Source organism: Salvelinus sp. IW2-2015, linkage group LG4q.1:29 (genome assembly GCF_002910315.2).
Source record: "Salvelinus sp. IW2-2015 linkage group LG4q.1:29, ASM291031v2, whole genome shotgun sequence".
NCBI lineage: Eukaryota > Metazoa > Chordata > Actinopteri > Salmoniformes > Salmonidae > Salvelinus > Salvelinus sp. IW2-2015.
This window is the reverse complement of record NC_036842.1, coordinates 37,672,236-37,687,378: the sequence shown is the minus strand read 5'-3', so window position 1 is coordinate 37,687,378 and position 15,143 is coordinate 37,672,236. Positions and strand designations below refer to the sequence as shown.

General features: G+C 40.6%; 1 protein-coding gene across 2 annotated transcripts; it reads left to right on the top strand.

Moving 5' to 3' along the window:
* Window positions 1-283: 283 nt before the first annotated feature.
* On the top strand, window positions 284-14,853 carry dcp2 (decapping mRNA 2). 2 transcript variants are annotated; one of them, XM_023984661.2, is made up of 11 exons: window positions 284-906; window positions 1,768-1,919; window positions 2,214-2,341; window positions 2,472-2,570; window positions 2,712-2,864; window positions 2,974-3,086; window positions 8,157-8,261; window positions 8,358-8,484; window positions 10,005-10,088; window positions 14,069-14,120; window positions 14,208-14,853. In XM_023984661.2, exons 1-11 carry the CDS (start codon window positions 854-856, stop codon window positions 14,348-14,350), a joined length of 1,209 nt encoding a protein of 402 aa, XP_023840429.1. In that variant the 5' UTR covers window positions 284-853; the 3' UTR covers window positions 14,351-14,853. The 2 variants fall into 2 exon arrangements, with proteins under 2 accessions (XP_023840429.1, XP_023840431.1); XM_023984663.2 differs by lacking the exon at window positions 10,005-10,088.
* Window positions 14,854-15,143: the final 290 nt, after the last annotated feature.

Here is a 15,143-nt window from a genome sequence, read left to right as displayed (position 1 = left end):
AAAAGAGCATCCAACTTTCAAATTACTGTCACAAATGAGAGGTTAATTTTGTCTATTTTATTGAATTAAACAACTATTAATATCCACACGTGTAGACGAGGGCAGTAGACTGAATGAATGGTTGTAGCTGTATAATGGTTTAGTGCTTTCACAGGTCGCTCACAATAGAAGATATAGAATATAATAACTTATAAGGGCACGTATAACAATATTCTATATATTTTATTACTATAACAAGTTTATCTTATTTCTATAATAATGTAATTGTGGCCAAGGATATCGCATGTTATTCATTGTGATTACTGCTCATGAAAAAGTGTTCTAATGCCACAGGATGTCCGCGTATAAAATGTAATTTACATAGCTACACAGGCCTCGCCTCTTCCTCAATAATGTCTAGTTGTCTACTTTATAATCTTGCTCGAATATCTTTGCTTACCGTTTCCTTGTTTTGTCAACCAAACTTAATAAATTGGGCTCGAGTTATTGTGCGTCTTGATTGGTTAGAATATTTTGACAGGCCATCATTTAGCCTAATAAGGTACCACCTACTCAACGTGGCCAGCCTCCCCTGATATACGATTGGATAATAACGTCCCTCACGTCATCAACAGTGTGGGGTTTCTACCTTTCTTTTTCGATTGCGCGGTGTTGGAGTTTGTTTTTAGCGAGCTAACGTAGCTTACATGTATTTATTTGTGTAAGTTTAGGGACATTTGACGAACCTGGCATACATAGTTCGCCTTGATTGATCAATAGAATGCATTGATTCGAGATTTAAGAAAATAGTAGCTTTGCGCTGTTTATTTTTCGCCTCATTGTTTCGCGAGTTCGGGATGTTTTTATCCTCAACATGGAGACAAAAAGAGGGGAGATTCCCAACGGTGTATTGGACGACCTCTGCAGGTAAATACCGCGTCAAAAGTGACTAACTTGTTATCAAATATCATGTTTTGTTTTCTTACTAACACTACCCGGAGGAGTGTCTTTGTTGTGCTTGTGGCTTGTCATAACCTGGTTGTGGATAGCTAACTAGATACCGAGGTAGTTAGTCTGTCTCAAGTGACAATGGGGTTGACTTAACGAAAGTGCGTTGCATCAGTGTTCTCAGGATTGTATTAATTATGTTACAAAACGTTTCTCAAACGGAACGAAACGGGGAGGGACCTATCTGAATTTGATAATCAGATTGTATTGGTCACATACACGTGTTTAGCAGATGTTATTGCGGGTGTAGCGAAATGCAAGTGTTTCTAGCTACGACAGTGCAATAATATCAAGTAATATCCAACAATTTCACAGCATATACACACAAATCTAAGTAAAGGAATGGATTWAAGAATATATAAATATATTGACGAGCAATGTCAGAGCGGCATAGACTAATACACGAAAATAGTATATACATATGAGATGAGTAATGCAAAATATGTAAACATTATTAAAGTGACTAGTGTACCATTTATTAAAGTGTCCAGTGATTTCAAGTCTATGTATATAGGCAGCAACCTCTGTGCTAGTGATGGCTAATAGTCAAATATTAACTCGTGATTTTCTCAGTTTGGTTCTTAAACGGTTTTGGTAATGAATGCGCCCATGGCTGCGTACACGGAACCTCAAGCTTCGCTACAGTCATGATGGTACATCATTGTTTGGCTACCGTCATGGTACTCAAACTGTATTGTGACATGGACCACAGTATGTTGTCTAATTAACTATGTCCATGTAGTTCTGCTACTGTACTGATTTGACTCTCCTCTCTTCCAGTCGATTCATCCTCCACATCCCTAGTGAAGAGAGAGACAATGCTATCCGCGTGTGCTTCCAGATCGAGCTTGCCCATTGGTTCTACCTGGACTTCTGCATGCAGAATGCACCAGGATTACCTCAGTGCGGGATAAGGGACTTTGCCAAGGCTGATATCCTTACATGAGAATAATGATGTGAGAGGGGGCTGGGGGGGGTTGTTATCATGTTCTTTTTGTCTTTGCTTAGTTAATTCCTGATTTTAAAAATTCATTTTTTTTTTTATGACCGTAGGCCCACTGTGTGAAAGGTTATGTACATGTCATCACCTAACAGTTCCTTGTTGAACTTCCAAAGACCCCACCACCTTCAATTCAAATAATGTCTTGTGAGGAGCGGTACATACAACTGAACTCAATATTTTTTTGTTGCAAATGTTCCTTATATTCTCCTTGACAACATGCTACTTTTTAATCATTGTCCATTCCTGCTGCCCAATGGGGAGGATGTACAGAAGGTTCTAGAACAGTGGAAGGAATATAAGATGGGTGTTCCAACCTATGGTGCCATTATTCTAGATGAGTCGCTTGACAATGTGCGTATAGTACATACATAATAACACTGGCTGTGTATGGTGATACTTTCCGATAAACATTTCATATCTCTTAAGTTGTCTCATGTGTGTTGTATGTCCTTTTATAAAATGTAATATTTCTTCTCTTTAGGCATTGCTGGTTCAGGGCTATTTGGCCAAGTCAGGGTGGGGCTTTCCAAAGGGAAAAGTCAATGAAGATGAGGCCCCCCATGTTTGTGCTGTACGAGAGGTAATTGCCTCTTATTAAATTATCTCGTCTTTATAATTCTGATTTGGCAAGTAAATATTTGCTCAATACAGAATGGCTAGATACTATATATGACATTTCATTCAATATTGTTTTCTCATACCCATGTCTGTATTCTCTTAGGTTATGGAGGAGACTGGTTTCGATATCAAAGATCGCATCTGCAAAGACACGTACATCGAGCAGAAAATCACTGATCAGTTGGCCCGATTGTACATAATACCTGGGGTACCCAAGGAGACGAAGTTCAACCCCAAAACAAGGAAGGAGATAAGGGTACGGTTACCCCTTAACTTTCTCATATTTTGTTCCTATTTACAGTTTGTATTTACAACGCAGATGAAGAGAACAACTAGAACTAGCTATTGTGCTGTGTTTTTCCTAGAACATCGAGTGGTTCCCGATTGAGAAACTACCATGTCACAGGAACGACATGACTCCCAAGTCTAAACTTGGACTCGCCCCCAACAAGTTTTTCATGGCCATTCCTTTTGTCAGGTAAGTGTCTTATTGCGCTTCACACATTCAGAAGAACAGGCACTTAATGAACTAATGAAAGATTCATCTTTGGTCATCAAACCTGTAGACAAGGGGAGTGAGTCGTTTTAGACTATGACAAATACAAAGAAGAGATTCAGAGACAATTCAATAATGAACGTTTCCATAGAAACCTGAGTGTTGATCCCCCACACAGGTGTTCCAAAGGGATATATGCTCTAATCTGGAGCAAGCCCTATTAAATAACCCTATCTCAAAACCTGAATATGAATACCTTTGCTGCAAATGTGTCATACATCCATGCCTGTACATTTTGCTGAAATTAAACAAACCTTAAACACAACAAGGCAATTATCCAGGCAGACCAGTGGTTGCGGGAATAGGTTCAATGCTAGAGCCATTGTCGAACTTCGTAGACTCTTTTATTAAATCACATGTGCAAGTATTGCCATCATATGTGAAAGACTATAGACTTCTTAAACAAGATCTCGCCAATAAAGGTTTAACAGAAGACTGTTGGTCACATTTAAACATTAAGAGTCTATGTAACAGCATTCCCCATTCGGGGTAGCTCACTATTTGAGAGACCGAGATATTAACGAATACCCACCAACAAACTTTATTCTTGAGCTGGCTGTGTATGTTTTTAATTTTATAAAAACTTTTAAAAAATACCCCCTTTTTCGTGGTATCCAATTGTTAGTAGTTACTTTCTTGTCTCATGGCTACAACTCCCGTACGGGCTCGGGAGAGACGAAGGTCGAGAGCCATGAGTCCTCCGAAACACAACACAACCAAGCCGCACTGCTTCTTAACACAGCGTGCATCCAACCCGGAAGCCAGCCGCACCAATGTGTCGGAGGAAACACCGTACACCTAGCGACCTGGTCAGCGTGCACTGCGCCCGGCCCGCCACAGGAGTCGCTAGTGCGCGATGAGACAAGGATATCCCTACCGGCCAGACCCTCCCTAACCCGGACGACGCTAGGCCAATTGTGCGTTGCCCCATGGACCTCCCGGTCGCGGCCGKYTGCGACAGAGCCTGGGCTCGAACCCAGAGTCTCTGGTGGCACACTGCGCCACCCGGGAGGCCCTGGCTATATATGTTTTGACGTACAAACTATTTCAGGTTTGATGATGAATACTACCTCCAAACGAATGGAACATCGATGGGCTTCACATTCGCTCTSAGCTATGCTAACCTTTATGTGGGTCATTTTGAAKAACTTTTTGTTAACAATGAAAACGAAAATCAATTTTTGAAAAAAGTCCTGAAGTGGTATTGATATATTGACAATCTTTTGCATATGGGGAGGAACGGGGAAAAGAGCTGTCAGACTTCATGGCATTACTCAATGACATTGACCCCCCAATCTCAAATTCACTATTGAATGTGACACTTAACGTGTTCATTACCTCCTATGTGGATTGAGAAATGAAATGGAACCCAGTTTTACAACTCTCTGTAGAAAAGAAACGGCCAGAAACACACTTTTACAAGGGGACAGCTTCCACCCTGWGCCAGTTTTTTACACTGTGCTGAATATGCCACCCCACAGAGGACTATAGAAAAAGTAGCGGAGAAGAACAATAGGTTTCTAAGAAGTGTATTCTCCACAATGTGTGGATGAAGCTCTTAATKAGATGAACTGCTCAAAACAATACCCACTAGATCTAAAGAACACTCTGTAATGTTCACAWCTACAATATACTTTGAACTCGCGAAAAGTGTGGCGATGCTGTCAAGAAACACTGACATGTTTTATCATCGGACCCAGCTTTGCCTGCTGAATTTAAGAATCCACCACTTATTGTGTATATAGGAGAGGTCGCAATTTACGTGATAAATTGGTCAACGGCCAGCCACAAAAGGAAATCAGCCGTGTTCTTTTACGCACTTTTCTGACTGGTAGCTAAAAATGCASAGGTTGCTCACAGTGCAACGATATGATGAAGTGTGAATATTTCTGCCACCCACATACAGGAAAACAGTTCCAAATAAATGGTATTATTACGTGCTCTACCACTGACGTTATCTTCATGATTAAATGTCCTTGTGGGCTTTGTTATGTAGGTAAAACCTCTTGTTCGCTCAAAGAATTAGTGAACATAAAAGATCAATCAGGAGAAACGACAGGGATTATCCAGTCGCAGTACATTTTAATCACCTGAAACATGACATTTAAATGTAAAAAAAAAAAGAAAAGAAATTGGTGGCATTGAGAATGTTAAGATAACAGACAGGGGAGGTGATATAAATAATACTCTGAGCAAAAGAGAATGTTTTGGGATTTTCACCGTCCAGACTTTATTTCCTAAAGGTCTTGATGAAATGCATATGTATGTTGTGAATATGAATTATGCCCCCATTTCAGATTACGCTAATGTTTTTCTTGCGCTGTACCCAATGATTTATGAAAACTTGCTTGGTAGGTAGATGTCCTCATTGTGGTTTTACAGACGCGTTTAATACGTTTTTATGTACACACTTTATTTGAATATATTTTTTAAATGCACATTGTTGTATTTGTTAGCACTTATTAGTTTTCCCTCGACTCCAACCCCATTGATGCGTGGAACGGTTGTGGGTGGGGCTAGGTCTACATAAGGGTGCTAATTAAAAWWAAAAAAAMTCACATAAGCTTTGACGAAGGCCGTGAGGCCGATACGTAAAGCTTATTAAAGAGCAGTGTGCAGGTTTCTTTTTTCCCCCGCTTCACACTGATAAAGATGCCCATTTCTGAAATATTATTTGTCTTATTTTTTGGGGGTGGGTGGTTCAGCTGTAATATTGTAGCTTCCATCAATGTAATCAATCCCCACATATGTTATATATATGGATCACTGGTTGCTGCGGAAAAGGAGGAGGTTGAAAGGGGGGTGAGTGTAACGGATGTGAAATGGCTAGCTAGTTAGCGGGTACGCGCTAATAGCGTTTCAATCAGTTACGTCACTTGCTCTGAAACCTAGAAGTAGTGTTGCCCCTTGCTCTGCAAGGGCCGTGGCTTTTGTGGAGCGATGGGTAACGACGCTTCGTGGGTGACTGTTGTTGATGTGTGCAGAGGGTCCCTGGTTCGCGCCCGGGTCGGGGCGAGGGGACGGCATAAAGTTATACTGTTACATATACAGTACCAGTCAAAAGTTTGGACACCTACTCAAGGATTTTTCTAGATTTTTACTATTTTCTACATTGTAGAATAATAGTGAAGATATCAAAACTATGGAATCATATAGTAACCCAAAGTGGTGATTCTTCAAAGTAGCTACCTGTTGCCTTGATGACAGCTTTGCACACTCTTGGCATTCTCTCAACCAGCTTCACCTGGAATGCTTTTCCATCAGTCTTGAAGGAGTTCCCACATGCTGAGCACTTGTTGACTGCTTTTCCTCCACTCTGTGGCCCAACTCATCCCAAACCATCTCAATTGAGAGATCTTCGCTGGTGTAAATAAAGAAACCCTGGAATGAGTAGCTGTCAACTTTTGACTGGTACTAATATGTGTATATACACGCATACAAACACCATTTAAAAAAAWATATATATATTTTCTGCATTTCTGAAAGACTTGTTTGACAGCCAACTGCATGTGATAAGAGTATCTAGCAAACAGTGGAATACTCTAGTGTTGCTTTTTCAGTTTGTCAAATATAACCTGTCATTTCAGTGCAGCATGAATKACAAAATGGTAAAACTATTGTATGTTTAGGGTGTAGCCATAGGCGACGCCTGAGTTTCTAGTTTGGGGAAGCAAATTTTCACCATTTTAAAAATGCACCTTCATAAAGCATTCCGTGCATCACCGGCATTTGCAGACTAATGTAAGAGAGCCTACTATTCATAATGTGATGATTTGGATAGTCATTACAGGCTAATAATTTAACTTGATTACTGTTGGCAAAATATAGAGTTCAATGCATAGCTGAGTGTGTAGTTGCATAGAGTAAGCCTAGGCTGTATCCAGATGTGTTTCTTCTCCTTTTGCACAGGGAAATGTGGCCTTTTTTTATTAACGTATTTCATTCCTACTACACTTTTGAATATCCTACGACAAAAATTACAGGGTAGCCTATGACGACAACTACTCTGCTGATACTGACAAACAGATTTATAAAAATGACGCTCTCTGATCCATATAAATAGGCTTACGGGTAGGGGAGACACAAATACAATATGAAGTCCATCTAACCTGGAGGACAATATTATTGTCCAAAAACTAATTTTTAGGTGGCACTGACCCAACCATGATAAAGCGTGAATATGCACACTCACCGGTGACATGGACAATGCTCTCCGCTGGTGTCAATAAGATGGGCTATACTGTTCGCTCAATTAAGTTGAGAATTTTGATAACTAAAAGACGGTTTAGTCTCTTCATTATCTTGTCTTTCCWGACTAAGATTGTATTTTGAAATATTGCGATATGCCTGGCTGGACCTCCTCTACATTTCACTGTCTGTTGCTACTCGACAATCATCTATTTGGTATTTGCTGTGTGCGCTTACCAAGTTGCAGGCCCTTCCGACTGCAGGCAATGCGATTTTGAAAACGATCCACAGCTTATTTTTTTGGTAAAGAAGCTAATGATCCTCTGGCCAAATCATGCTTTCTGGTGTAGTAGCCTATTTGAATGGTTGTATTTATTTCTGTAAAGACTGGAGTAGGCGTTTTGAATGAATTTACTTTAGGGTAAGCTTTTTTTATTTAACTAGGAAAGTCCGTTAAGAACAAATTCTTATTTACAATGACAGCCAAACCCGGACGACGCTGGGCCAATTGTGTGCCTCCCTATGGGTCTCCCAATCACAGCCAGCTGTGATGCAGCCTGGATTCGAACCAGGTACTGCAGTGACGCCTCTTGCACTGAAATGCAGTGTCTTAGACCACTGCGCCACTCGGGAACCCCTTAGCATCCCTTAGCCTAATGGAGGCGTCACCTATAGTTGTAGCCAACTTGTACAGTATTTTATTGTGTAATCTTCTATCCTATGTGTATAAAGCTAATGTCTGTTTTTAATACCATTTTAATAATTCAGTCATTGATTCTAGCAGCTCTACTTTGCCCTCCACAGACCACTCCGAGAATGGATTGCCAAGCGTAAAGGAGAGTCTACAGACAGTGATGAGGATTTTGCATCCAACGGCAGCACTCCATGCAAACCTCTGGACAAAGCACGGTAAGACACTTATGCCCATGCTAAAGACAATTTTTATATACATTTGGTGGACAAAGCTTTTTTTGAATATGAATTAAATAATTTCTTCTTCTATAGCTCCAAGCATCGACGGGCCCAGATGTTGCCTGAGGCGTCTCCAGGAGAGGGGTGGGGGAAGCAGAAGCAACCCAAGCCTCTGGGACAGCTGAGCCAATACGAGGTCTCTGAACTCTTGAAAGCCAAGGTTGGTTGGTCTCTGCTGTTTGAAGGGTCATCTATGGTCGGGAATGTCTGTTGGGGTAGTGCTGAGCGAGTTTTAGTGCTTTTTGAGGTTGTTTTGGTTAGATTATTAAGAAATAGTCACGGTTTTCGATTTCTGTTTCGATAATTTAAAAAAATAAGAAAAACATTAAACGCATTATGAAATAATGACATTTTTTWAATGATTTTAGAGCTTTCTAATGGAAATTCCTAAGCAGCAAAAAAAAGGTGGACATTCAATTGCCAAAACATAGAAAAGATGTTGTCTCTGTCAGGTCCACATTGGGTAGACATCAATAGAAAATGACTAAGAAGTAAAATATTTCAGTTGGTTACATTATTTAGTTTTTATTTGACTAGTTTTYATTCCTTAGTTATCTCTGCTCAGGAAGTAGCAGCCACCCAGACCACATCATCTCTGTGCTTCCTGTACTGTCTTTAGTCATCCTTTTTATTTAGCCTGCCTAAGTATGCTGCAGAGCTGTCTGACAATCATTTTACTACTTCTTCAAAGTAGATAAGGCACACTGTCCCTCTTGTCATTGTGTTGTGCACATTCCTCTCTCATGCGCTCTGTGTGTAACTAACCTAATGTAGCGGGCATGAAAGTGTATCCATCCAGAGATCTGTATATATTGACGAAATGCTCACGTGTGCTTAACTCGAGTCTCCCATTGACATGGATAAATGACTTATGGGAAAGTCATTATCGTGCACTAATCTCAACGCTGAATCGGGCAGTATCAGAAAAAGTTACGGCTCAGGTACCCCAACCTTGCTCCAGCAGACTCTATAAATTGGATGCTTTGGGCAGTTATCCACAGATTTAACTTCAGAGTGCTGAGGCCTGCTGCTGCTGACAAGTTTAGTTTAGACCAAATGCAAGATGGGGTGGGTGGGTGGGGGGAAATAGATGTATGAAATGTCTGTGGTACATCTTCAAAAATACTACAACGGATCAACTAACAAAAGCATGACAAACACTCAGGTTGAAACACATTGCATGCTCACTGTCAGTCTTCCTCAGGCAAAGCCAGATTGTTTAATTAATGGGCGAGGCAACACTGAGTGTGTGTTTACTAGGATACTGTAGCACACATCTCTTAGTGTGATCAAAACAATGCAGCAATTGTAATCCAGCATCAATTCACTCAAGGGTAAAAGGTCTGTTTTGGGTTGTTTTTCTGTTACCACCAGAGGGTGATGTCGCCTTAGTCTTCCCAGTTTGGCCTTGTTCAGAATCAGGCCTTGTAGAATGCAAAACTATTTCTGTGTCTAGCCTGAAATTATTATTTTTTTAATCAAGAATTCCTGCTTTTCTGACAGCACCCTTTAATCAAAACACCTAAACCAAAATCACATTTTTTTTCTCCCAATTTTCTATGTTGTTCAGAGGACACTATAGTAGTAGAGGTGCATCAGTGGCTACTCAATATAATTTTTGTTGTTGTTGAATGTCCCAAGTATGAGTCCTGGTTCAATGGTACTTGCTCCTGTCTGCAGAACCTCAATGTGAAAGGCAATGGGAAGAAGCACCAGGATTCTCCCAACCTGAAGAAAAGGGCCAATGGAGTCGGCAACCAGCAGGTGAAACTTAGCTTGGCTGAAGCTGTGTGTAACGCCTCACCATAGTTTGTTAGGTGTGCTCGCTGAAAGTGAAAACAACTACTAAAATCTGGCTTACTTTTTCTCGTTATTGGCTTTTCTCTGCCACCTGTAGCCCCAAAACCGTAATGGCTACCAACATCAAAACTACTTTAAAACATCCAGGCTAGCACTAGTCTTTATTTTTTAGATTTTTTTAGTATGCTACTTTCTCACTGACTCTGCTTGTATTGCTTGCCAAAAAACTTCTGGATTTTGTGTATTCTATTACCATTTTTTTTATCGAAGCCCCATAGGCCATCCATTTTAGATTCGATACTGGTCTTCAACCGTTTGCTCTACAAACATCAAACTGACGTTGACAAGTGCGAGCCATCTCAACTTAGATTTTTTAATTTTTTATTTGACCTTTTATTTAACTAGGCAAGTCAGTTAAGAACAAATTCTTATTTTCAATTACGTCCTACAGGGGAACAGTGGGTTAACTGCCTTGTTCAGGGGCAGAACGACAGATTTTTACCTTGTCGACTCGGGGATTCGATCTTGCAACCTTTCGGTTACTAGTCCAACGCTCTAACCACTAGGCCATTGATTGCGTCAATACAGCTTTTTATAGCTACCTTTTTTAAGATGATTGCTCTAACTGTAGTAACTGGAACTTGCTCTGGGTGAGACTGTAGATGTAAAACCTTACAGCTTCCTGTCCCCCCCATGTCAATAGTGGACTACAGACTTCCACATTCTAAATCGCTGGTGCAGAACTATCAGAATGTTAAAACTAAAGCATTTTCAGAGCTTAAACACATTTATATTGGTTATGATGCTATAGTACTCACACTACCCTACTGTCTTAACCCACTATAATAACGCCATACCTACAAGCCACCCCTAAATGGCTCACCATAACTACTACCATTACTACTGCAGTCACTACTTCCTTTGTCGTGTGTCAAACTTGCAAAATGAAAAACCTTCTGCACACCCTATAGGAGAAGTGTAGGAAATCGGAACACAGCTTCGGTCGCTGTCTCCCTTTCGTCTTGTTTTTTTTAGACCAGTGTTTCCCAAACCTGTACTCCTAGCCAGTCCACTTATCGACGTATTCCCAAACTAGCACAGCTGATTCTAAATGGTCCCATTATAATCAAGCCCCTCGTTAGTTAAATCAGTGGACTGGTTTGGTTGTACTCCAGGATATGTTTATCTATCCTTATGAGGTATCAAACTTCACTATACATCTAGATCAACTAGACATCTAACTATAACTGACCTAGACCCTCTACACGGTTAACTATAACTGACCTAGACCCTCTACACGGTTAACTATAACTGACCTAGACCCTCTACACATCTAACTATAACTGACCTAGACCCTCTGCACATCTACAGTTGAAGTCAGAAGTTTACATACTAATTGTGTATTTGGTAGCATTGCCTTTTAAGTTGTTTAACTTGGGTCAAACGTTTTGAGTAGCCTTCCACAAGCTTCACACAATAAGTTGGGTGAATTTTGGCCCATTCCTCCTGACAGAGCTGGTGTAACTGAGTCAGGTTTGTAGACCTCCTTGCTCGTATTCGCTTTTTCAGTTCTGCCCACAAATGTTCTATAGGATTGAGGTCAGGGCTTTATGTTGGCCACTCCAATACCTTGACTTTGTTGTCCTTAAGCCATTTTGCCACAACTTTGGAAGTATGCTTGGAGTCATTGTCTATTTGGAAGACCCATTTGCGACCAAGCTTTAACTTCCTGACTGATGTCTTGATATGTTGCTTCAATATATCCACATCATTTTCCTGCCTCATGATGCCATCTATTTTGTGAAGTGCACTAGTCCCTCCTGCAGCAAAACACCCCCACAACATGATGCTGCCACCCCCGTGCTTCCCAGTTGGGATGGTGTTCTTCGGCTTGCAAGCTTCCCCCTTTTTCCTCCAAACATAACAATGGTCATTAAACAAAAATAGAACCGTTTGGCCATAATCAGACCAAAGGACATTTCTCCAAAAAGTACGATCTTTGTCCCCATGTGCATTTGCAAACTGTAGTCTGGCTTTTTTTATGGCGGTTTTGGAGCAGTGGCTTCTTCCTTGCTGAGTGACCTTTCAGGTTATGTCGTTATAGGACTCATTTTACTGTGTATATTGATACTTTTGTACCTGTTTCCACCAGCATCTTCACAAGGTCCTTTGCTGCTGTTCTGGGATTGATTTGCACTTTTCTCACCAAAGTACGTTCATTTCTAGGAGACAGAATGCGTCTCCTTCCTGAGCGGTATGATGGCTGCTTGGTCCCATGGTGTTTATACTTGCGTACTATTGTTTGTACAGATGAACGCGGTACATTCAGGCGTTTGGAAATTGCTCCCAAGGATGAACCAGACTTGTGGAGGTCTACAATTTTTTTTTCACTGGTCTTTGCTGATTTCTTTTAATTTTCTCATGATGTCAAGCAAAGAAGCACTGAGTTTAAAGGTAGGCCTTGAAATGCATCCACAGGTACACCTCCAATTGACTCAAATGATGTCAATTAGCCTATCAGAAGCTTCTAAAGCCATGACATCATTTTCTGGAATTTTCCAGGCTGTTTAAAGGCACAGTCAACTTAGTGTATGTAAACTTCTGACCCACTGGAATTGTGATACAGTGAAATAATCTGTCTGTAAACAATTGTTGGAATAATTACTTGTGTCATGCACAAAGTAGATGTCCTAACCGACTTCCCAAAACTATAGTTTGGAAAGTAAATAGTAAATAGCCAAAATAATTTAAAAAGGAATCTAATCAACAATGGCATTATTCATAATTAACTCTGCAACTCTTCCAACKATTGACTTTTTTCACAACTGCCATCACATTTACAACAAAGGCATATTGACATAGTAAAATAAATAAGACATTTGTAGAGTGTTTGAAAAACAAGTTTTAATGACTCCATCCTAAGTGTATGTAAACGTCTGACTTCAGCTGTAACTATAACTGACCTAGACCCTCTACCCATCGAACTATAACTGACCTACACCCATCGAACTATAACTGACCTACACCCTCTACACATCATCATAGATGTAGGTCCAGACCAACTAAACCTTTCCCTAAATAAAACCAATTATACAAACTAGACCTCTAACTAGTCTAAACTATAGACCAGGATCTAGACCAACTTACTTGACCTCTACCGAGACTATAAGAATGTGGATTAAGTCTATCTAGATTGTAGAAAGCCTGAGTGCCAGTCTTTTCATGGCAACTCTTTGTCAAGCCAAGCATCTATAGCTTGACAATCACAGCAATGGAGTTGGCAAGAGCACTAACCGATCTGGGACCAGGCTAGAGAAGGAGACAACAGATCTGGGACCAGGCTAGAAGTAATCTAGACCAATACTAACAACACATCTAGCTAGATCTAATTTCTTGTGGACAGATGCAGGTAACTTAAATGGTAGTAGCATCTGTCGACAGACTGGTATGCGACAACTAACGAGGAACTTTGTTCCGCTAGGCTGATTTTTCCGTCGCTGATCATTTGGACACGATTTCACAGGTGCTCGCATCTTTCCAATTTCAGAAGGGACTTGTCCGAAACTGGCCGACCGTTTCCGTTGAGAGGGGTGGAGACTTCGCTAGTCTCGTTAGTACATTTTCTAACCTGTCCCTCCCCCCCACACAGAACTCTATCGAGCATCTGACACAATTACAGAAGATTTTAGTTCTGGGTGTCCAAGATTAAACTAGATCTAAAACAAGTGAATGGCTGAAGCAACTACACACATTTTCTAAAAGCTTTCTAGTTATTATCTACTAATTTAATACAAATCGGTCTCGTATTTTAAATTGCAATTATATTCATGTGTTCAATGGTGATTTGTGCGTATTGTTGTTTTTTGCTTGATGTTTAATCATAGTCTGTTGATTTATCATGGACATATGTTTTTGCATTTAAAATGTTAAAACTGTTCTTCCAGAAAGAGGAGAAGAGACTTCAGCCCAGGAGACTGCAGGACAACTTCGACACAGGTATTGCACAAAGTGAAGACTGTTGATTGTGAACTCTCCCTCTGTGTCCACTGGCCTTGAGTGAAACTGCTCCCTTTCTCTTCCCAGATGCAGCACTGCCATCTGACACGTGCAGCTCCACCAATGGGCAGCAGGTGGTCTGCAACGGCAACTGTGAACACCTCTCCTCCAGGTCCTTCCTCAACTTCAAGTTCGACAGGGAAGCCATCATGAAATGCTTTGACTCCTGAAATAGCCAACCAACGGACACCTTGGTYGTGTTCAGTAGGGACCAAAAGGAAGTAAATGCATTTTTTTTTGCTTTTCGTTGTATGCCCTAATGAACACGACCCTGGAATGGCAGACTAGCAGATACTTCAGTTCAATGGAACAGCAGCCCCTCCAACCTTAGGGTTGAGATGAAGAGTACTGACCACATATATATAAAAGCCTTCTGTCGTAGGTTACATTTTTTGTCAAGCACAGAAAGGTGAACTAGGTGTCGCTGTTTGTTCATTCAAGCCGAATCCTTACTTTGGGATTCTTAGTAACTTAGTTTCGCTTCCAGGAAATCATGCAGTGATGTCAATGGCAAAAAATAGGGATGAACAGTTTGTACTCTTCTGCACAGATCTCTAGTTAGGATTCAGCCCATATGATCCAGATTTACTAAGCATTTGCATCAGGTGCAAATGTTGTACCTGTATTTTTATAGAGGGAATTAATCACAGAAAGTAGAGTTGGGGGGGGGGGGTTGAAAATACAGGTTCTGAGAAGAAAGACGGTAAAGGTAGATTTMAAGGTTAAATAAAAAATAAAGGTAGATGAAGATAGAGTTTTAACTTTGGGGTTTCATCCCCTGTTGACACGAACAAAGCATATGTTTAGTAAATCTGKCCAGTGAGTGAAGTCGGCGCCATAACTTGCCTAGTTCAGTGTTTKGTTTTTTTTGTCTAATTTTAATGGATGACATCAGTTTCACCGCCTTACCAACTGAGCTCCCGATTTTATGTTTTATGGCAGTGGTTCCCAACCAGGGGTCCT